The sequence below is a fragment of the Trachemys scripta genome, chromosome 5, assembly GCF_013100865.1.
Source record: "Trachemys scripta elegans isolate TJP31775 chromosome 5, CAS_Tse_1.0, whole genome shotgun sequence".
NCBI classification, from domain to species: domain Eukaryota; kingdom Metazoa; phylum Chordata; order Testudines; family Emydidae; genus Trachemys; species Trachemys scripta.
Window position 1 is genome coordinate 25,651,653 of NC_048302.1, and position 24,446 is coordinate 25,676,098.

Genomic DNA, 24,446 nt, shown 5'->3' on the forward strand with positions numbered 1-24,446 from the left:
AGTATCAGGGGGTAGCCGTGTTAGTCTGTATCTACAAAAACAACAAGGAGTCTGGTGGCACCTTAAAGACTAACAGATTTATTTGGGCATAAGCTTTCGTGAGTAAAAACCGCACTTCTTCGGATGCATCCGAAGAAGTGAGGTTTTTACTCACGAAAGCTTATGCCCAAATAAATCTGTTAGTCTTTAAGGTGCCACCAGACTCTTTGTTGTTTTTGTAGATACAGACTAACACGGCTACCCCCTGATAATTGAGAATTAAGTGCTGCTTTGCCAGTGATTGCTGTACTGTCACATCACTGTCTACTAAAGCAGGGGTTCCTAATCTTTTTCTTTCTGAGGCCCCCCACATATGGCCCAGCTGTGCCACAGCAGTTGTTTTTCTGCATATAAAAGCCAGGGCCGTCGTTAGTGGGGAGCAAGGAGGGCAATTGCCTGGGGCCCCATGCCTCAGAGGGCATCATGGAGGTAAGTTGCTCAGACTTCGTCTTCAGCCCTGGGTGGTGGTGCTCAAGGGCCCTGGATAGAGTCCCGCATGGCAGGGCTTCGGCTTTTTGTCCTGGGCCCTAGTGAGTCTAACGCCAGCCATGCTTGTCGGGCCCCCTGAAACTTGCTTGTGGCTCTCCAGGCGGCCCTTTGACCTCTCCCAGACCACTTTGATCAAGATAAGAGACATTCAAAATAAATTCTAATTGGGTAATAATAAAGATCACTGCACTGAGTATTTTCTGCCAGGAAGTGCCATCCCTGTGACCATTGTTGTTTAATTTAATGGAAAGCAAACCTTGTTGTTAAACACATACGTATGGTTTTAGATCTACTTTTTTCACCATTCTTCTTAAAAAATATATATATTTTATAGTGAGATGACATTATTGGAGGGGGCGTTAGAGTCAAATACACCAAACTTAATCAGAGAGAAATCTGACAAAAGGTTTACCATATTAAAAATATTTAGGATTTGATTGGCATGCTGGTTTGTATTTAGAAATATTGCTAAGTCAGTAACTAATTTAACATGCCTCACTTATCTTTATTTTTCCCCGAAGTTGCACATGCTTGGTGAGGGGAGTCGTGGAGCTACACTGGAAATGATTCTTGCAAAAATTCTCTACACCAGCAGTAAGTAACTCCTACATCATGACTAGTTACCTTTAAAAATATCATGTTAAGTAACAACTTGTATAACTTGAGAGAGATTAATCCAATTTTCAATTTATTTTTTATTGTTTCACGGTTTCTAAAATTTCACAAATTCCACTGGGTAATAGTGTATTTCACCATGGATCACTGTGGTTATTTTTTACCCATTTGTAGTGCTTTGCTGGAGTTCATGAGGTGGCCATGTAGTAGTCCTCTTCCTTCATCTCTGAGAAATTCCAGTTTGGTGTGAACTCTTCCCTCGAGTGATTTCTGACCCTTCCTGTTAAATGTGTATATAAAGGCCTTAAGGGGTGAAACATTATCCATTGCATAGGATGCGTCTTCATGGCACAGTTGGCTTGAGTTATAACTAGTGTTACCCTTAACTTGACTTCCAGCCACACACACAAATCTGTAGCTTGAGTTAGGTGGTACTATAAGCTCAAGCTAGCTAGCCTTTCAGAGCATGTCTATAGTGTACCTGGGAATGTGCTTACCAACATGGGTAGAGACACATGCCCTAGGTCTGCTGGATCTAGTATGCTAAATATAGTAGTGTGGCCACAGTGGCACGGGTGGCAGCTCAGGCTAGCCACCCAAGTACACACCCGGGCAGTCAGGTGGACTTGAACTCAGGTGGCTTGCACAAGCCACTGCCTATGCTGCTGCAGCCACACTGCTATTTTTAGTGTGCTAGCTGGAGCAGAACTAGCACATGTGTCTATTAGTGCTGGGAAGCACTGTCCCAGCTACAGTGTAGACATACTCTTAGGGCAGAGGGGGGTTGAAGCCTGAGTGCTGTTGAAGTTTGAGCTAGTACTTCAATTGGGATGCATCAGCTTGAGTTGCAACAACTCATCAGCAGCTAATCCAGTCACTTAGCAGCTCATTCTGTAACTCAAGTGTTGTTTTGAACTGTAGTTGCTCAAGTGCAGTTAACTGGTGTGCTAACTGCATCCGAAGAAGTGAGGTTTTTACTCACGAAAGCTTATGCCCAAATAAATCTGTTAGTCTTTAAGGTGCCACCAGACTCTTTGTTGTTTTTAACTCAAGCTGACCATGCTGTGAAAACACTCCCATAGTCACCAGTGTGGGAACAACACTAAATTCTTTATTCCTTTTTCATCTAAGATGGTTTTCTGATGTGTTTGTGATTTCTCAGCTCCTGAGAAATGTTTTGACTTAAATGGAAGTGAAGCGTCTGCAACTGATCTGGGTAGGATGGATGCTGCTGTGTCAGGGGATTAATCTAGAACAGTGTTTCATAACTGGTAGGTCACAACTCCCAAGAGATTCACAAAAGGCAGTCAGGGGAATTTGTAAGGTGTTGATTTATGTTGAAATAAAACTGCCAAATAAAATCTCTTCCCCCACTCCTTGCACACCGTTACCCTTCAGAGTCAGCCTCTTGAAACAAACATACAAATAAATTACATAGTCTTTAAGGTCAGAAGGTACCATCATGATCATCTAGTCTGACCTCCTGCGCATTGCAGGCCACCCACTATGTAATAGACCCCTAACCCTGGCTGAGTTACTGAAATCCTCAAATCATGGTTTAAAGATTTCCAAGTTACAGAGAATCGATCATTTACACTAGTGTAAACCTGTAAGTGACCCAGATCCCAGGCTGCAAAGCAAGGCGAAAACCTCCAATGTGTTTGCCAATCTGATCTGGGGGAAAAGTCCTTGCCAACCCCAAATATTACAATTAGTTAGACTCTCAGCATGCGGGCAAGACCCAGCAGCCAGACGCCTGGGAAAGAATTCTCGGTAGTAACTCGGAGCCCTCCCCATCTAGTGTCCCATCACTGGCCATTGGAGATGTAGCAGTTGCAGATCAACTACATGTCATAGAAGGCAGTCTCATCATACCAACCCCTCCATAAACTTATTCAGCTCAGTCTTGAAACCAATGGGCTTATTGTTGCATGCTTTACTCTTTTTATATAATGGAAGGGGGTCACTGATCTAGAAAAATGGAGGTGGGGAGCACTGCCCTTTCACTGTGTGGTTTGTGGCCATGGGTTGTGTAGGATCTTCTTTTTCTTTGAATACACAGAAAAAGGCATTGTGAGATTTCTGTTATCTGTCTGTGACTAGCCCAGAGACTTTCTTTTTTGGATACAGACCTTGCTACAGTATTACCATGTGTTTTGTCACCTAATGCAATTGTACCCTGGTGGACCTCTGCAATCTTCAGCTGATGCAGAATACAGTGACCTGCCTTGTCAGTGGGAAGGGTGGATGAGAACTCTCAGCATGTGCTCTTCAAGTGTGGCACTAATGGCTACTTAGGTGTTCTGAGTAAAATTAAAAAAATCTAAATATGCATTGTCTGGAACCCAGTTATTTAGAAGACACCACCTTCGCTGCTATCTAGTGAGGCCTTCTATATCATGACCATCAAGAGCTTCAGCCCCAGGCAGGGGGCCTGTAATCTGAGCTCTGCTGCCTAGGACTGAAGCCTTCAGGCTTCGACTTCAGCCCTGGGCTGTGGGGCTCAGGCTTCGGCTTTGGCCCCAGGCTCTAGCAAGTCTAAGCCAGCCCTGGTGACCCCATTAAAATGGGGTCATGACCCACTTTGGGTCCCGACCCAGTTTGAGAACCGCTGGTCTAACCCAATGACCACTGTGAGAGCTTTAATTCCTCCACAGATAGTAAAGCTTCTTGTTCCCTTAAGTTTTCTTTATTAACGGATTTCAGAGTAGCAGCTGTGTTAGTCTGTATCCGCAAAAAGAAGAACAGGAGTACTTGTGGCACCTTAGAGACTAACAAATTTATTAGAGCATAAGCTTTCGTGGACTACAGCCCACTTCTTCGGATCTTTGTTAGTCTCTAAGGTGCCACAAGTACTCCTGTTCTTCTTTTATTAACGGAGTTAGGTTGGGTTTACAACAGTTGGCTCTGGTATGGCGACTACTGTGTTAAAATATGTTCATTGTTAACTAGAACTTTGCTTGTGCTATGATAACTTTCACTGAAATAGGTACAAAAGTCTGGCCCCCTTTTCTTGGTCTTTTTTTTTTTTTTTTAACGACATGATAAAACAGCTGCCTAGATACTGAATTCAGTTATTTTTATATGTGCTATATAAGGCTATAAATACATCTTGTGACACTTTTAACATTTTGTGGCTTCTAATTGTAATAAATATTTAGTTTCAAACTTGAAAATGTACTCAACATTTAATTTTCTATTTTATAGAAACTACTCAAATCATTGGAATGAGTGCAACTTTAAACAATGTTGGGGACCTGCAGCAGTTCCTGCAAGCGGAGTATTACACTAATAATTTTAGACCAGTACGTGTTCAAGACTAGGGAAAACTATTGCTCAACATTTTTAGAGTTAAGTCACTGCTAGTTTGATACTTTAAACTTTCAACATATAGTTTTTGTACCACTTACAGTGATTTAGAAACCAACACAGTTAAAGCAGTATAACCCCCAAATGCAAACATAGTTATACTGATATAAAGGTGCTTGTATCAGCTTATTTCCATAAACGTCTGCACTTGGGGGTTGTACTGCTTTAACTGTGTTGGTTTCTAAATCAATTCAGTTAAGGTGGTACTAAATCTATAAGTAGGCCAGCCCTTCTTTGTGATTGAGAAGGCACTTATATTCTGAGCTCCTTCAATCAGATGCTTCAGTTACCTTTAAAAAAAAAAAAAAAAAAAATCTTTGGGCTGAAATTTCTTATTTGTTTTCTCTACCTGGGCGGGGAAAAGAGGGTATACAGTTTGATGTTTAAAAAAGTGTTCCTTTGCTTTGAGAACTAAAAACGTATGTCTTTCATTGTTTGGATTGCCTAGATTTCCAGGGACAAATCACGTTTATTTTCTAAAAGATAGATGGCAGCAGTGGAAGTGGCACACAATACAAACTATATTTAACTTATACTGTTGCAATTCAGAAAGATACTTCGCTTTACTGATTCCCTTCAAGGTAACTAACATTAGATGAAATAGCATGCAAAACTGAAAGTAAATTACCCTGAAGCTCACAGCATCAGCCAAGCTGTACTTTACCACTTGGTAGAAGAGGTGTGTATTTTCTTGAGGTAATGAATTCTTGGAGATAAGGGACAGGCAAGTAAATGCCTTATGCCAGCTCTTGGATGTGGAGATAAGAATGGTTCTTTATTTTTTTGAGTTTGGAAATGTATTTCCAAGAGATCTCATAGTTTAAAAGTTGTAGTAATGCAGACAGTAATTTGACTAACATTTAATATCTTTTTTTTTTTTTAAACCAACCTAGGTAGAATTAAAGGAGTATGTTAAAATACAAGATAGTATCTATGAAGTTGACAACAAAGCAGAGAATGGCCTTACTTTTTCACGTCTTCTTAATTTCAAGGTAATGCAGATATATATATATATATATGAAACTTTTCATTTCTTTAGGTATACAGTATTCAAAAATTAAGGTATTCTTAGGACACATTGGTTCATAAATATAAAGTATGATAAAGGGAAAGAATATCAATGGACAAGTGGTCTCTAGATGGCCAAATACTAACATGAGGGGTGTTTTTTAGATTTTAATTTTATTCCCAGCTGTACAGGAGAGAAGAAGGGAGAGAACTTCTTTTCCCTTCTTACTGGGGGGAGCGAGATGCTTGAAAATTTCAGACACCTAGCCAGAAGCTGATACAAAAAAGGTAGAGCCTATGAGCAAGGTCCAGGAAAACCACCTTGGTATGTATCCTAGCATCCTCTCTTCTCAACAGCTGGGAATGTTCACCATAATGTAAAAATCAGAACTCTTTGTTATCTATACCTACTGTTTGCTGTGCCCCTACCCCCAAAAAGCCTTCTGATCTCTAGACCAGTACTCCTTTCCTTTTGATAGAATGACTACCAGTAGTATCGAACATGTAGCACCAGTGTTACCAATGAGCTCCAATGGTAGTAAAGAGGCAAAACATTCCATTCACACCTTTCTGTTTCCTCCAGTCAAATTCTGAGCATCCCTTAATGTTCTGCATTTTTAAAGCGAAAGGAGATTCAGAATTGATTTGCAGGGTCAGCACCTTAAGTTTAATTCATGTAGTAACTACAAGTAGAGTGTGTGGTGACTTTTTTTTTTTTCACTTTTGTTTCAGTATTCTAGTAATTTGCAGAAGATGGACCCTGACCACCTTATTGCCTTGGTGACAGAAGTCATTCCAAATTACTCCTGCCTAGTCTTTTGTCCCACTAAAAAGAACTGTGAAAATGTAGCTGAAATGATATGCAAGTACCTGAACAAGTATGTTTCTCTTATTACTATTTTAGAGTATAGCTGAAATGCCAAATCAGCCTTGACTGTTTATCTCTTTTAGCACAAAAATTAATCACCTGCCTTTCACCATGGTGATGGTGGTAATGATGATGAAAAAATATACTTGCCTGACCAAAAACAAACAAACACAAAATAACTTGCCCTGGGCGAAAGGAATTATAGGGTAGCTTGAAGGGAACGCTCCTGTGTCAGAGTCCATTTTTGGTTTAAAACAAAAACAGGCACTAAAATACAATTTTTCAAGAATCAGTTTAAAAAATATAAACACTGGGGAGCAAAAATAGCAAAGTTCCTTTAGAGACCATCTATGGAATTCACATCTTGTTCATGCTGTTCTGTGTAAATTACAGCACTTACTGTGTCCCATTCATGCTCTCAGTGGTTCTCTTCTTGGTCATGCCTAACAGTAGCCTGTTAAGCAGCTCTTTGTGTTTGGTTACATATGCTGTGAATGTAAGATGCAAACAAAAAGTTGGGTTTTATTTTAAAGTTGAATATCTTAACTTTTTATTTCATTATTAATGAAACAACCAACATCTCAACCAATATGCTCAGATTCATGCAATAATAATTCAAAAAAATCTATAGAAATGATCTTTCTAGGAAGTTACAAGGCACTTACACTCATTTTCAGTTTGTATATCTGATTACTCTAACAAAATAGATACTGAAAATTGAAATCTCTAACTACTTGATATTCCCATCATTGTGATTGCTTGCTATGCTAAGAATCTGTGCTATTACTAGACTTGTAGGCAGTTTGTATCATTCTCGTCACTCATCTCAGTGCATTTGAAATAGAACATTTACCATAATCTTGATCCTTTCTGTTTTCTTGAGTGAGAGTATAGGTTAATTTTTTGTTTTTGCTGCTGACTAAAGTTGATTCTCATTTTGGTAAAAATAATAGAAACACTAGAAAATGTTTTCTGGACTACAAAGGTTGAGGTGATCATATTCTTGCTGTAGGAATGGAGAATAGGCAGGAGCAAATTAGAAGTATCCTTTTCTTTTAACGTAGTTACTGAATTGTTAAAATGTAAATGTTAAGGGTGTTTGTTTGTTTGTTTGCCCCCAACCACTCAAGGGAATATAGAAATCACAAGGAAAACGAGAAACAAGATCTTATTAAGGACTTGAAGAATATTGGTAAGGGAAGTCTCTGTCCTGTTCTAAAGCGAACCATTCCATTTGGTATTGCCTACCATCACAGCGGCCTTACCAGTGATGAAAGGAAACGTATAGAGGAGGCTTATTCTGCAGGTGTCCTGTGCCTTCTTACTTGCACATCTACTCTAGCTGCTGGAGTCAACCTGCCAGCTCGAAGGTTAGTCATACAAAAAGTATTTGTGAGGATTCATTTAAACCCTATATTGTCAAAACTCCTGCATTGTCTAAAATTGGAGATGTCAACATTATATTAATGAGGCTCCACTCTGAGTAGCGATTAAACGTGGCACAATCTACTCAATAGTTCTCCTTCTGTGTTGTTAGTCATATCTGCTGACTTCAAAGATGAGTTTTTCTGCTTTTTGCTCCTGGGAACCTTGCTGAGCCAGTATCCTTCTGAACAATGAAACTGCGTTCTGTTTTGACTCAAGTAATTAAGAGAATTGTAACTAAATTCCAATTGCAGGACCAAATCAGATGATTGCACAGGCATAACTGAGGGCAGAATTTGGTTTGCAGAATCTGTAACTTACGATGGTGCATGAGACAGTAAGAACACATCTTGGCTTTCAGGTAGAATCTATAGAGCTGGCAGTTAAGAAAACCATCATTTTACTTATAAACTGAGAAAAAAATGTATTAAATCACTGAGATAGTAAATAAGGAAACAGATAGTGCTATTTAAGTGGAATTATACTGAAAATAGTCCTTTTATTGAAAAGCATAGACAACCCAAAAATGTACTAGCATAGAGCACATCTACTCAATCTGTATGTTTGAGGTCATGCTGGTGATTACAGCAGTGTGTCCAAATGACCTGTTGCTGTGGAAATGCTGATGCATTTATTGAAAACAAATATTGAATTAATGCATTCTTGAACTTCAGATGCTATGATTTATTATTCGTCATGGTCTTGTCTTACCATTCGAAAATGGTACACTTAAACACTCTGGCGGATATTGACATATTGTTTCTCAATGTGATCAGTTACCTTATGTATTCTGATTGGCTTGGAGAATGGCTTCTTGCCTGCTTCAGAAAAAAGGGCTTATCCAAAAGTAGCTTTTAAAATAAATTACAGTTTAATGAATAAATTGGTTATTGATAGCCTGCAGTCTTAACTCATCAATGTACAATAGTAAATTACCTATAACTGAAAGAGATTAGAGGATAAAAATGTAATTCCAATTTGTTCTCTTTGTGCGTTTGTCAGCATTTAGTAGGAAATCTCTTTTCCCTACATGTGTGGGTTTTTCACACAGCAATCAGGGAAAAGAAAAACAATTTTTAAAAAAGGTAAATGTGATATAAAACCACAAAAATTGGCAAGGGGCTCACAGCATCTGATACCTGAAACTAATTTTAACTTACTTTTATAAGTTATTACATTCAAGTTGACTCAGCTTTTAAATTGCATGATTTAAACCGTAATGTTTGTGTTTTAGTAAATCTTAGGGGCACAATTTTTTGTAAGCTTGCTACTAAATAATCTGGCAGTATAAAACAGATTGGGTCCTTTTAATATTTTATATTAGAAGTCTGTGATCTAGAGACAGAGTTTGTGTTTAATCTTGTTTGTTAAATTTAGATTTTTTTTTTTTATTCAATATAACTAGAATGTGACAAAATGCAATTTTGGCTTTATTTCTTTGTAGAATTCTTTAGAAATAGCCTTTCTAAATAGAGTTATTACTCAGGGAGATTTGAGGGTTTGGAAATAAATTCATTTTTGTTCTTTGTTTGACAGTTCATGGAATATGCATGTCTGTGTTTTTAAATAATTCTCGTATTGCTCTACATTCTCAATTTAAATAAAACTTAAACTCTGTAGAGTGTAGACAGAAGTCCAAATTGTTTGTTGAGGTGAATCTCATATTGCATCAAATTAATATTTTAAAAATATATACGGTTGTAGGAGATGCTACAGTATAAAGATGCAGGTAAGGCAACTCATGGGTTGTCTGTAAAAGTCCTTGATGACATTGTGGTGCTGTTTATAATTTGTATTACGGTAGCACAGGGGTCAGCAACCTTTCAGAAGTGGTGTGCCGAGTCTTCATTTATTCACTCTAATTTAAGGTTTTGCGTGCCAGTAATACATTTTAATGTTTTTAGAAGGTCTCTTTCTGTAAGTCTATAATATATAACTAAACTATTGTTGTATGTAAAGTAAATAAGGGTTTTAAAATATTTAAGAAGCTTCATTTAAAATTAAATTAAAATGCAGAGCCCCCCGGACTAGTGGCCAGGACCCTGGCAGTGTGAGTGCCACTGAAAATCAGCTCGCGTGCCACCTTTGCCACGCGTGCCATAGGTTGCCTACCCTTGCTGTAGCACCTGGTTGTGTACCAGAACCCCATTGTGTTAGATGCCTTACAAATACATAACAAAAAGACTTCCCCTGCCCTAAGGCACTTATAGTCCAAGTATAGGATGAGACAACAGATGGATACAGACAGACAAGTGGGGGGGATACAAGGAAACAATGAGACAGTATTAGTCACTGTGCAAGGCTGTGGTCTCAGCATACCAGCAGCCCTACCTATCGTCAATTTTTTTGTTGTTGACCTCTTGGAGAAAGTGTGTTTTGAATGAGTGAGTTTTGCGGATGTTTATGGGGAGCTCCTCCAAAGTGTGAAGGGCAGCCTGGGAGAAAGCATAAAGGTGTTTGTTTGAAAATGTAATGACTGAGCAATGCAGGCTGGCATAGTTGCTTATTTGTGTTTTTTTTAATACTAATAAGGTGCTTACATACAGTTCCTAAGCTGATACAAAATTCAGTTTGGCACTTGTTCATATTTTATCAAAGATTCTTTCCATGTGCTCAGTATTGCTCTTGATTTTCAAATAGACCTGTTGGGGTATATTTTGTATTTGACAGGCATGCATAGTTCTTATTAACAATGAGTCTTGCATCATGAGGCAAATAGAAACTTTTCTTTTAGGGAGAGCTTTGTGTTTAATATAACTTTACTGATGTTTTACAGAACGTAGCTTTTTCAAAGTCTTTTCTTTTTTTTCTTAGGGTTATTTTAAGAGCTCCCTATGTTGCGACAGAGTTCCTGAAGAAGAACCAGTATAAGCAGATTATTGGCAGAGCTGGTCGAGCTGGCATTGACAGTGCTGGTGAAAGTATTCTTATAGTGCAAGAAAAAGACAAACATCTGGTAACTTACTCAAAAAATGTGGTAGCTTGAGTCATCAGAAGAAGTTGATGTGGGGAGGAGGGGATTTGAATTGTTTGCCCCCAACTCTTCATTTGAAAGCAGCAGTAACTGTAGCTATTTGACTCTCCTTGTAATAATTATTTTTGTGGGACCCTTTTCTGCAGTCATGAGGGCAGCCAGAGCCCTTTTCCAATCTCTCTTTGGAGACCAGCTTTTTCTCTGCAGCATATGTAGTCTCTCACACAAGAACTTATCCTAAAACTTGGACATCTCCAGCAATTTTCTTATTTACTAGCTTGATTTTTTTTTTTAAAAAAAACCTTCAAGATATTTTTTGAAAGTGGAATATTTTTCACCTGTGTAGACTTTATGAATGCATAGTGTAAATAACAATTGTTTTGTTTTTTAGGTTCGGGATTTAGTAAACAGTCCTTTGGAGAACTGTTACAGCAACCTCTTCCTTGAATTCACTAAGGGAATCCAAAGCCTGCTCCTGTCTTTGGTTGGATTAAAGGTTACAATTTAACTCTTTTGTGAGCAACTAAAGAGATGCATTTTGATATTAAGAGTATGGATGCAGAATAACTGTACGTTTCACTAAGCTGGAGATCAGTTATATTAGTATTCACTAAAGCCTTGAGTTTAACCATGACTAGCTTGCACAATGCTGAGCATAACTTGCCCTTGTCTACACTAATGATGATGAGGAGGTTGTCATTGTGTTAGCTAACTCAGTTGTTAAATCATGTTGAAACATGATTATAAAATTTACTAATGTAGACAAGTCCCAAGTGGTTTCTGCTATGTTTCCTCATTGACTTTAAACATGTTTTATATTACTCGCTCCTTAAAGAGCCCTCTCCCCTTTCCCCCACCCACCCCAAAAAAAGTAATACACTAAAAGCTGGAATGTTAGAGCAGAATGCCATGTAGTGTTAATCAGAATGTAGTCAGAATGTCTGTAGTATAACTTAGAGGTATCGCACAGTTCTGTAGCAACATAAAATTAACAATGTTGCCCTATGTCTTCAGTAAGCATAATGTTTTCAGCTAGATGAAGATTGTAGGTTGGCACTTATCTATCATGCTACGCATAACGATATTCAGATTGTTTAAATATAATGTTGCAATCACATACTAAAATGTTGTAGATTGCAAGAAACCCTGAAGAGATCTACCACTTTATGTGTGGCACACTGTTTGGTGTTCAGCAACAGTTTCTGTCTAAAGAAAAGAGCCTCTCTTCTATAACTAGAGAAGCACTGGGATGTCTGATAGAAAAAGGACTACTAAAAGGAAAAATGACCTCTGAAAAGGAACAAAAATCCCAAAGTAATCTAGAGATAACACAGTTGGGTCAAGCTACCTACAAAGGTGAGAAAGTTTTCTTCATTTTCATCGTACTTTTTTCAGAATAACATTTAAAATCTGGACTTTTTTTTTTTTCTTCACACTCACTTTCATCCAACCTCTTATCTCCTTTCTGAAACGATAATTTAAAATCAAAATAACAAAACACCTGGAAGATCATGATATAATCGGGTGTAACCAGCACCGTTGTAAAGGAAAATCATGTCTCACTAATGTCTCAGAATTCTTTGAACTTAGACTTCAAAAAGGCCCTGCACAAAAGGCTGCTAAAGAAGCTATGTAGTCATGGGATGAGAGGCAAAGTATTATCATGGATCAAAAAGTGAGTAGGAGGACAGGAAAGCAAAGAGTAGGATTAAATGGTCAATTTTCATCTTGGCAAAAGGTTAACAGCAAGGTGTCTAGGGTTCTGTAGTAGTTCCCATGTTTGTTTAATGTATTAATTAAGCATACGGAAAGAGGGGTGAGTAGTGAAGTAGCAAGTTTTATAAATGACACGCAGTGATTTAGGTTAGTCAGGACCAGAAAGCTTTTGAGAAACTTCAAAGAACCCTAAATAAGCTAGATGAATGGGAAATAGTATGACAAACATAGGTTGTATAAATGCAAAGTAGTGCCCATTGGCAGGGGAAGCGTAAATTACTTGTGCACCTTTTCAGATTTCTAAATTAACTATCAACTCAGGAAAGGGACTTGGCATCATTGTAGACAGCTCCGTGAAGATTAAGATTTCTGCTTGGTGTGTAGCTACTGATCAAAAAAGCGAACGATGTTAGGATTAATGAGAAATGTGGTGGAGAATATTATAATGCCTTTATATAAATCTGTGTGGCATCATGAGGAATACTGTGTGCAATGCACGTTTCCCCATCTCAAGAAGTATACTGCCTAACAAGAGAGAGTGAAAAGATTGGGATTGTGTACCTTAGAAAATAAATGAAAAAGAATGGACATAATGTACGTAAATGCAATTTTTGAGAAGTTAGATCAGGGACTTCTCTCAGAACTCAAGAGCACAGGGGCATTAAGTGAAATTAAAAATGGGAAGCTGAAAACTGATAAATATATTTTCACACAACATGCAATTAGACTGTAGAACTTGTTGCTACAGGAAATTGTTGAGGCCAAGAACTTAGCAAGATTCAAAAAGGGATTGGACCTTTATATGGATATCGAGAATTTCCAGACTTGCTATAATCAATAACAAAAATTGTGGAAGTTATATTAAATCTCAAGCTTTGGGACTTAAGACAATCTCTAACTGTTGATGTCAGGATGTCATCTAATGGGGGAGACCGATTAGCTCACATTTGTCTACCTTCTTGCACCTTTTTCTGAAGCATCTGGTACTGAACTAGAAGGACCACTGATCTGATCCAGTATAGCAGTTCCTGTCTTGACTACTGAGTTCTAATATTCAAATATATCCCCATTAAAAATAGAGACCAAGCATCTTACATTCTTTCCCTTCATTTTAACTGTTTTCCTTTTATACAAACGAGTTCTAAGTATATTTGGCCTCTGTTGTAGTAACACTCCCCAGGGTGTCATCCACATGAAGTATTGCTATTTTGGGGGTAGTAAAATGCATTTCTTATTGACTTACCAAATTAGATTTGGGAGTCCTTGGCACTGTGCTGGTTACTGAAATACAGGCTTTATTAAAGGTCCCTAAAGAAAGAACAGAGGGAGAATTACATATGATACAGTATATTATACTTAACTGTCACTGTTATATAAACTGGTATCTTTATACTAATTCATTTTAGGCTGTATAGACTTGGCCTATTGTGATGCTCTCTACAGAGACTTGAAGAAAGGTCTTGAGGGGCTGGTTCTTGAGAGCTGCCTTCACCTTCTCTATCTGACAACTCCATATGACATGACTTATCACTGTAGACCAGACTGGATGATCTATTTTAGACAGGTAAGACATGGCTTCAACCATATACCAAGTGCTGTCCTGCACAGCAAAATATAGGTTGAATTATATAGCTGTTTCCTCTGTTATCTGTTCACTTGTGTTTGTAACCTTTATTCCTGGGGGAATTCTGCGCCAAAAAATTTAACTCTGTGCACAATATTTTAAAATTTTGCAAATTGTATTTGTCAAAATAACACTATATAATCACACCGGTTTCAATTATTTTGGTAATATATTTCAAAATACCTGTCAGCAAGCACGTCTGTAACAATACAGACACACACAAAATTCCCCCAGGAGCAGAGTTAAAGAAACCCCTACAACAACCCAGTTCCTGCTTCTCTGCCCCCCGTTCCCCCCAGAGCCCAGCAAGGGGCCAGAAACACACCCTTCCCCCCCCCCCCCCCCAGCTACGCCCCCCCCCCCCCCTCCCCCCCCCCCCCCCCCCGGCCCAGACACTCACCTTCCCCATCCCCCCAGAGCTCAGCTGCAGCACCCCCAGCCCAGGCACCCACAACCCGTCACCTCTAGAGCCCAGCCGTGGGGCCACCCTGGCCCAGACTCTCTCTCACTTTCTACCCCCCCCCAAAGCCCAGCGGCACCCCCGCACCCTCGGTCCCAGCCCAGACACTCACACCCTCTTCTCCCTCTCTCTCCCCTCCCCTCCCCCCAGCCCAGACACTTTCACCTTCTCCCACCCAGGGGCCAGCTGCAGGTCCCCTCTGGCCCAGACACTTTCACACACTAGCCTCCAGAGCCCAGCTGCGCCTCCTCCCCCGGCCCAGAAACTCACACCTTCTACACCCCCCCTTCCTCCCCGAGGCCAACTGCGGTCCCTCCTCCCCCACGCCATCCCAGACACTCACACCCTCTACCCCCCAGAGACCAACTACTCTCAGACTCTACCCTCCTAGAGCACAGGGATCCAGAGGGAGAAACAACCTGACGCTGGGTCCCAGGCTTGCACAGAGTTTCCTGTGCGCTGCTGCCTCCTTCCTTCAGGGCATGCTGGGAACTACAACTGCTGGGAACCCTCCAGTTCCCTCCCCCTCCCCCTGGCCTTGTCTTCTATTCGTGAGCTGCTGGGCTCTGCTGGGTCCTGCAGCCCCTAGTAGCAGCCAACATTTCTGCTGCCCATTTCTGTAGGGAAAAAAGGAAAGATTTAAAAATCTTATTAAAGTTAAGAAGGAAGGTACTGTACATCTGGGGTCAGGCTTGAGTTATGAGGGATTACAGGTATCGGTTACAAGGATCACGAGATACATACATATCACATAACCAGCATAGACCCAGATTGGGGTGCGGGAGTTTTTAGAGCATCAGTGGATAAGTGGGCTCAGGTACGCCCCCCCATGGAATGTATTAAGAGTCCAAGTCAGTATCGGTGTAGCGAATAAGTTCATGGGTGGGGTGCATCCCTTGGTTCGTCAGGGAAGGAAGTGGGTTATTTCCCTACATGCCCAACATTAATTCTTGCAAAATTCTGCATTGTGCAGTGGTGCAGAATTCCTCCAGGAGTAAACCTTTTGAACTACTAGCCACCTAGGAGCTAAAATTAATAAGTTAAAGAAAAGGGATAAGCTAATATACCCATGAACATTTATTGTAGAGAAACTAAGGGGAAACAATCATATTGATTCAAAATGTAACTGTAACCAGTACGGTAGCATTAAGAATCAAATGTAATGATATGCTAAATCAATTTATTATTTCACTCATTAGAACCTTGTGATCCAGTGAGCTCTTCACCAGGAGAATTGAGATATATAACAGAGCTGCTTCTTAACACAGCACGAAACAGTAGTTTTGTTTTAAGTAGTTTTAAGATGTAGTTTTGCATCTTATGAGTTTTAGTTGTACTTGGGTCTGGCTAGATGTCTGCACTGCAGCTGGGAGTGTGCTTCCGAGCATGGCTAGACCGATGAGTTACATCCACTCACGCTGGCACACTAAAAATAGCAGTGTGGCCAATGTAGCACAGGCAGTGGCTCAGGCTAGCAAGCCGAGTATGTAGGCGGGGGAGGAGAGGGGGCCTGCACTTAATTGTACACCGGCAACTAGCCTGAGATCCTTCCTGTGCTACCCCAGCTACGCTGCTATTTTTAGTACTACTCTAGCTCAAGCAGAGCTAGTATGTTGTGTGTCTGTTGGCCTGTACTGGGATGTATACTCCCAGCTGCAGTGTAGACATACCTGACAGTGATCATAAAGTGTAATATGTCAGTGATAACATTAAAATCCCTAAAGCTTATGGTTTGCTTTATATAAATACCATTGTGATGTGAAAGTCAAGATACAACTGGAAAGTCTGCAGTCAGAGGCAGTTCAAAGTGTAGCCAAAGAAACTGCTGAGTTCTGGGTAAAACTAAATAAATTGGTTGATGCTGAAGTGGTTAATAGAAGACTAAGAGATCACTTTTGTACTCTGATTACATTATAAAAAATACATTTTATTTCTAGAGCATCCTTCATAAAAAGTACTAAACATACCGTGGGGAAAAGTAAAATAAAGCATTCCGAAAACCTCTGCCTGGCTACTCTTATGCTGGCAGAAAGGGAAAATAGTCGCTGACTTCCGGTAACAAAATATTTCCCATAGCTTGCTTCTGGGAAAGATTACAGAGCCAGCCATCTGATAAGCACTTAATTTAAATTGGCTTTTTTGCTGTACTTCTTAGCATTGCTTATATATTTTATCAAAACTATATGCAAAGATACTAAAATTGAAGGAAAACTTATTTTGTCTGCTTAAAAAAGTTTTAGAATTTGATAGCGGTCAGCTTGAACATGAGTTTTCTCAAACTTTCACTGCCTTCTTGCATATCAGTGATAAACAAACAAAAGTACAAATATTGCAGCTCAAAAACTATCGTTTAACGATGCTTGTGCCCACTTAAATAGCTATATTACAGATGAGGGGGAAGTGATTCTGTGTGCGTTTGTGTTTGTACACATGCAGGTGTGTTGCAGGAGGGGAGATAGGGTTCATCTGTATGAAATTTTTAAAGGGATAAAATGTTATATATTTGAAGTTGTCTTTTAACCGTTCTATCTTTATTGGTGTTACAAGATATAATATTTTAAAGGTATTGTTTTGCATTTGATTAATATAGAAAATGTGTTTAGCTGCAGTGTTGGTTTTTTTTAATTTTACTTTTTAGTTTAGCCAGCTAAATTCAGTAGAACAGAAAGTAGCAGCTATTGTGGGAGTCCCTGAAAGTTTTATTACGAAAAAGGCTTCTGGACAAGCCATCAAAAAGGTAGGCTGAAAATTATTTTTATTTAAAGAAAAAATAGTAGAATTATAATCTTGTCAATTGAATTGTTTTTCATAGTGCAGCTAATAATTGGGGTTCTCTAATCTCTCAGTTATGATAATTTTAGGGGTGACTTGTAACTAGGAAATGCACAGTTTTTAGACAGAAATATGATTTTTCAAGTTAATGATGCCCTGTTAATTATTTTTTCTCATATAAAGTTATTAAAGTGCATTATATTGTATAGCCATGGAAACAGTAGGATCCAGGATTCTCATGCTGGCCCTGGCAAATGTACAGCTTAATTATTGTAGTTTTCAGAAATGCAAATCAGATTCAGGTATACAGAGTCAGAGTAGACTGAACTAATCTTTGTTTCACCAAAATGCTTCCCATATTTCCTCCCTTACCTCACAAATTCTTGAATGCAACACTACTACATCTGACTGTTTCATAGGATTAGAGACATTTAGAGATGGAAAAGCTCTATTCTGATGATAGTCTGTCCCCCTAGTAATGCAAAGTTCTTCTCTGATATTCTTTGTTTTATCTATTGGCTCCTAGCTCACACTTCTAACTGAACATGTGCATCTGTCTTTCTAGGATGTGGACAACTGTGTCATAAATAGGCTGTATCTGTCCTTTGTTCTTTATGCCCTACTGAAAGAGACCAACATATGGAACGTTTCAGAAAAATTTAACATGTCTCGAGGATATGTGCAAAATCTCCTGAACTCTGCTGCCTCGTTCTCCTCCTGTATGCTGCACTTCTGTGAGGTAATATATGTTAAATGGACATTTTTGCTTTTACATGATGTAAAGTATAAAAATGTCTTTATCAGAGTCAGAGGAAAAGGGTGATTTTCTGCTGTAGAATTTTAGAACTTACTGCTGTACGTTAAAATGGTGTCATCTTTTAGAGGTCATCTAATTGCATGGCAGCTTCTTGGAAACATGGCTGCATTGGCAGCTCCAACTGCTACTTCAACTTTCCAAATTCAGAAAGTCCAAAATGACTTCCAAAGAACATCTTATCTCTAAAGTATCGCCTCATCCTTCAAAAGGGCCTGATTTTGGGATGACTACTTGAGGAATGCTGGACTCAACTCTTGGAATTGGCTAGAAGGATTACTAGAAATGGCATAAATCCTCTTCCAAAGGCTACACATATGCTGCCTTGGCAATGCTCCAACCAGAATACTAGCCCAGAGTACAGGAATTTAACTAGAATTGTAAAATTACTTTACAGACTTTAATATCCTTTGTTTCTGCAGGAGTTGGAGGAATTTTGGGTTTATAAAGCCCTGCTGACAGAACTTACCAAGCGACTGACCTATTGTGTTAAGGCAGAACTCATCCCTCTTATGGAGGTGGCAGGGGTTTTAGAGGTTAGTGTACGTACTTTGGGAGTCCAGATAACCCTAAATCCAAGCTTTTATACTAACCTCAACCATGATGTCCCCAAGTGCCTATGGAAAAAAACAAAAAACATTTTTATTAAGAACCTAGCATTTTGCTAAAATCTTGTTAAATCTTTCTGGGGTGCAAGCTCTATGATGAAAAGAACGTTATTCTGCTAAATGTGGAGGGCCATGTTTGTGTTTCAATGGTTTTCATAATTCATCTGTTTAGTTTATAAATAAAAAGTGTTGACCAATATATGCTGGCTACATATATACCCCATATTAATATGATCTGTGCCAGATATATATTTTTGTGCATTAAGCACAAACATTATAGCAGTTATATAGCCTAAAATGGACTATACCTTTACTATAATACTTGTCACTATGCTAAGTATCCCATAACATCATGCATTTGCTGAAGTAAGCTTTAGCTTAAGTAGATAGAGAAACTGTCAGGATCGAGGCATATGAATGTGGTACCCTAATACAAACTTAGAAGGTGGCCTTCATGCCCTGGGTACCTGGAATCCATGTGTTCAGAATAAAGAGATAAGGGGTATGCCATGGTACCAGAAAAACAAAGTAGAAAGCTGATTGGTTAAATCTAGTTTCAGATGATATACACAATACCTTTTATAATGCTGCACAAGATGGCTTCCCATTGACTGGTATTGTATTGAACCTTTTTCCTGTACTATATTTTTTGCTTATAGCAATAAACCTGACTGATACTGGTTATTTAGTCTCTTGAGTATGTTTCATAACAAACCAAAGTGTTGTCAAGCAGTTGACTGTACGAATTATCAACAAACTGTTTCCCTATAAGCAATATAAGCTCAAACTCAAATTTTGCATTCAGGTTGCTTTTTCCTTCTGACTGCTACAATAGCAACAATACAAATGTCATAATAGTACACTGGTTACCAATTCTGCTGGTGCTCAAGCTAAAATAGAATCCTAGGTGCTCTTTTGTTGTACTGGTGGCTCTGCGGGGTTAATAGGAATAAAAAATGGTATAGTAATTTAATTTATCGCTATAGTCAAGAGATAAGTGCACAAAGTAGACTATCTTGAGTTGGAAGCTACCACTTTTTCACAGTGACTTTTCTGATGAAGTCCACACTTTTAAGGAGGAAATCATGTTGGTCTCTGATCTGAAGGAGATGTTCAAATATCAAATGAATCTGTTTGGTAAATACGGCCCTCAGTGCTATTTCATGTGCATTCTCTGACCTCATTTCAAAGTTAAATAACTCCACAATTAGAGCGTATTGTGGACAAATGCTGCTACTGTTATCAGGTTCAGCAGTAGTAGTGCTTTACGCCAGGAAGGGAAACTAGCTAGTAGCCTAATCAGTTTCCCTCTGCTGGCCAACCCTTTCTTGGTAAAGGATTCTGAACTTGATGCAAAGGGGAAACTGGATCTGTTTACCTCTTCAGTTGCTCTTTAAATGAAGTCATCTGCAGAGGGAAGTAGAGTAGAATTGAAGAGTTCTTTCAAAGTTTTGTTTTACAGCAGTCAGCGTAAAATATGACTGCTACCTTCTAGTAGCTCCTTACTGGTATCAAAACTGATTTGGAAGGTGTTGAATGTAGTGTGTGGCCAACAATGCATTTCAGGCTGGATTCCTATGAAATTTTGTGAATGAAACACTACAAAAACCAACGTCACACACAAGTGCTTGATGGACAAACATTGCAGTCTGTATCGATTCTCTAAAATAATATTTTCAAATTAATGAAATAAAACAGCTCCTGTAGGACTGAACTCACTGTCCTGGGGGTATTCTGGACCCAATAAACTGTAATTATCAAGCACATAAAACAACTGGACAATACAGTCTTTCCTACATGGAAGGTAGTTACAGGTAGCTACCAAGCTACTCTTCTACAAAGTCAGCATGCCCTGTAATCCTGTGGCTAAATGTTTCTAGTCCATGACTACTGTAGAGGACATTGTAAAGTCTCTAGACCTTTTAAGGCTGGTTTCTTTATCAAGAGGAAAATTTTAAGCAGATAGAACCAAATAAATAGAAGAAAATGCATGGAATTAAGCAAGAGAAGAGAGAGGGGGAAAAAAAGCTGGAAGGTAGTTCAGTGAAGTCTGGGGATAGCATTTGTGCATTAAAGTTCAGCTGTTTATATATTTCAAGTTACAGAACAATCTTTGTTAACCTTGTTTTGTTTGAAAAACATAACATCCATGGTCAAACTGAAGATGGTCTTCATTTAAACTGTGTAAGACCTAGCACAAGTAATTTTGCAACAAAGATCTTTCTCATAAGTGTCTCTCTTTGGCTGGTTTTGTTTCTTTTCATCATAACAGTATGAACCCTAATAAAATGCCTAAGAAAAGGGAACCAAATAAATAATAATAAAAATAATAATCCTATTCCTTAAGTACTATACCTCTCCTTTCATTATACGAGAGTCCACAGTCACAGCTTTTCACCCAATACAAAAGTAAACAAGGGTAGTATTACTGTTAGAAGAAAAATAAAACATTTTGTGAGCTATAAAGTTAAAATAGATTTTCTGTTCTGAGCTTATTGTCCAAGGCTGTGTGGCTATTAAGCGTCTGATTTCATGGCAGTGACAGTCGTCGGAGGTTCAAAAATTAATGGCCAGATTTTCAAAAGAACTCGGCTGCTTCCATTTAGGCACCTAAATTACGTGGCCAGATTTTTCAGATGTGCTCAGCTCCCCTAGAGGACAATGAATGCTGAGAGAGAGAGATGACAAGAACAGGAAAGTCAGGTCTATACAGAACCATTTCTTGAGAGGAAATAATGTGGAAGAGGCAGAAAGGTTACTAAGAGCTGAACAAGGATGTAGAAAGGAAATAATGGCTTTTCAGGAACAAATTTAATTATTAGGTAAACTTTTGTAACAGTGACTGGACTTCATATACCTACAGTATCAGTCTGCTGAGATTAGCTGATAGATGAATGACTTGTGAGGTCAGAGTAGAGTTTTGGATTTACTGACAAGTTCCTTACATTTCTTATTTACTAATCTAATTTCTAACATTGCTTTATTTTTGGCTTAAAGTCTCGAGCAAAACAGCTGTATGATTCAGGATACAAAACTCTAGCACATCTAGCTAATGCAGATCCAGAAACACTGGTGAAGATGATCGAGCATTTGTCACGACGTCAAGCCAGACAAATAGTTTCATCCGCAAAGGTGAGCAAAACTTGACTATTTGAGCTGTCAAAGGGATATTGGCAAAGATGGAACTCTGAGTGAAAACTTGGAGGAAACTAAATATTTTTCCATTTAGTAATCTTTCCCAAGAGAAAGGAGGCACACAAGCTGATTTTCAGTGGCACTCACGCTGCCCGGGTCCTGTCCACCGGTCCGGGGGGCTCTGCATTTTAACTTAATTTTAAATGAAGCTTCTTAAACATTTTAAAAACCTTATTTGCTTTACAACAATAGTTTAGTTATATATTATAGACTTATAGAAAGAGACCTTCTAAAAACGTTAAAATGTATTACTGGCGCGCGAAACCTTAAATTAGAGTGAATAAATGAAGACTTGGCACATCACTTCTGAAAGGTTGCCGACCCCTGAGCTAGGATCAACATGCAAAATTTACTAGTGGGAGTTTCCCACTTAAATCTCCCATGTATTAAGTAGAGTGTGTGTGTGTGTGTGTGTGTGTATATATATATATATATATATATATATATATCATTCATTCCTTTTATAGCAATATGAAGGAAATACCCCTCAAGGATTATGAATATAGATAGAAAAAGGAATATGAAGGATATCCTATTTGCCTGTAATTTTCATTAAAGATGAAGCTTTTCTGTAAGGTAATCATACTCTTAACCCCACCTCCCTCAGTCATATTTCCTTCATATTGCTATAAAAGGAATAAAGGAGAACCTTGCTGACCATCATGCCTCAACAACGGCTAAGTGCTATGCAAGTGCAAAGTATTGCTTCCATCCAGTGATCTAAAAGGATTTTGCAAGATGGTGGAGGAGTATTATTCCCATTTTACAAGTGGAAAAACTGAGGCAAATAAGTTGCACGATGTGCCTGAGGTCATGCAGGGAATTAGTGACCTGACTCCTAGTCCCAATGCAATAATCACAATTGTACGTGCACCACTCCGGTGAGGCAGTTTAGTGCCTCAAAATTTAACAGCTAGAAATTGTAGCAGTGATCATGGCTGGGGAGAATAGATTTCTGAGGTCTATATATTATAGCCTGCCCACTCACCCCAACCACCTGCTGTCATTCTCCATAATATGTTTAAGGTTTTAATATTAGGCATACAACTGTTGCTTAATGCAAGGAATCAGTCATCTGCTGTTTTTACTTTTATGGTCAACATATTAATGTTAACTTTCTTTCAGAGTGTTTGTTTTTACAATTTAAAAAGTGTGGCTATTGTTGGAAGTGCTCTTCTTAACAAAAACACTTCAAAGCCTTGTGAAATTATAATGTTTAAATGGCCTAAATTTGGCTGTTTATATAGCTGTATTAATAGAACAAGAAGAAATTCTGCTCATTTCTTAGAACTTCAGAATAAAAATTTTAATCTGTACATGCTGTCACATTTTTTCTAGTCTTCTAGATTTGACATATCAAGCTTAAACCGAAGTAGAATGGATAGGCTTCTATACAGAAGATTTCTCTGAGCAGTAAAGCCATATTGATATATTAAATGTGAAAATCCTCCTAGTGACTTGCAATTCTTGAGCCAAGAATATAGTAATTTTGTTCCTAATAACCTAATTTCTTCTTCTTAGTTTGTGTTTGAATAACTAGGTGTGTTTCATCTTACCACTAATTGAAGAAATGCACTGGCATCTGTTTGTGATCTGTCTCCTAATAATTTAATTTGTGGCTGCAGATGCTGCTGAGGGAAAAAGCTGAGGCTCTACAAGGAGAGGTTGAAGAACTGTTGAAGGTTCCTACAGATACACCTGAGGGCCTCCTAACAACTTTGCCATAAAAAAAACATGATGCAGTGGAATGAATTCTCAGCTCTTAAAATTATTTTAATTCTTTTTAATGTACATGTGTGTAACTTAAGCTTCTGTTCTCATAATAAATATTCAAAACACCTTTTTTATATACCTCAGTTTTTGTAAATTTTGAAATCAGAATGTTCTTGTAACTCTGGATGTCATTTGAATGGTCTGATTGTTGGATCTTTTGGATGACTGAGGAGGAAGAATCAAAAAGTGGCACTAGCTATACAGTTCTGTAAATGCAAGTAGCCTTGTTCCAATGCTATGGAATTGTGGGTAGAATGTTAGTTGACTGTTCAGTGCATAGCCTTCCATCTCTAGAGACCTAGGGTAAAAGTTTAATTTGGACACAGGTGAAAACTAGTTTATTCGCATTATTGGTCCCCTTGGAGATATTTATCTGTCTGACTAAACTACCTCACAATTTTGGTATGTATTCAGTCTGTTTTCAAGTAGGAGCTACTATAATATGATACAGAAGCTGTGTGGGAAATCCTGCACAGTACCTGTACAAACACTAATTTAAGCACTACTTCTATCTAACTGTCATGAGGTCGGCATCAAATTCACACTGTCTGTGCTGACGTATGCTTTGCCTGGGAAGGTTTTGAGACCTTTCTGGTTGTTTCTATAATTTCTCCCTAATAGTCTGTTGCTAAATGCGGATCCCATTTGCTGCAGATATAGTGTTCATGCATAGACTAACACAAAGGTTCTCCAGAAC

The 24,446-nt window shown here is 38.6% G+C and overlaps 1 protein-coding gene across 6 annotated transcripts in view; it reads left to right on the forward strand.

Moving 5' to 3' along the window:
- The window catches only part of HELQ (helicase, POLQ like), a 32,632-nt gene extending 8,817 nt beyond the window's left edge, over nucleotides 1–23,815 (forward strand). For 5 of the 6 annotated variants that reach the window (XM_034771213.1, XM_034771215.1, XM_034771216.1 and 2 more), the window contains 14 exons: nucleotides 1,050–1,122; nucleotides 4,351–4,448; nucleotides 5,406–5,504; nucleotides 6,253–6,398; nucleotides 7,519–7,758; nucleotides 10,628–10,769; nucleotides 11,179–11,283; nucleotides 11,921–12,143; nucleotides 13,910–14,067; nucleotides 17,226–17,324; nucleotides 17,925–18,098; nucleotides 18,596–18,709; nucleotides 21,779–21,913; nucleotides 23,602–23,815. In XM_034771213.1, the coding sequence (XP_034627104.1) occupies nucleotides 1,050–1,122; nucleotides 4,351–4,448; nucleotides 5,406–5,504; nucleotides 6,253–6,398; nucleotides 7,519–7,758; nucleotides 10,628–10,769; nucleotides 11,179–11,283; nucleotides 11,921–12,143; nucleotides 13,910–14,067; nucleotides 17,226–17,324; nucleotides 17,925–18,098; nucleotides 18,596–18,709; nucleotides 21,779–21,913; nucleotides 23,602–23,703 (1,908 nt within the window). In that variant the 3' untranslated portion in view covers nucleotides 23,704–23,815. The remainder of the gene's footprint in view (nucleotides 1–1,049; nucleotides 1,123–4,350; nucleotides 4,449–5,405; nucleotides 5,505–6,252; nucleotides 6,399–7,518; nucleotides 7,759–10,627; nucleotides 10,770–11,178; nucleotides 11,284–11,920; nucleotides 12,144–13,909; nucleotides 14,068–17,225; nucleotides 17,325–17,924; nucleotides 18,099–18,595; nucleotides 18,710–21,778; nucleotides 21,914–23,601) is intronic. The other variant, XM_034771214.1, reaches the window with a different exon arrangement.
- The last annotated feature ends 631 nt before the right edge of the window (nucleotides 23,816–24,446 follow it).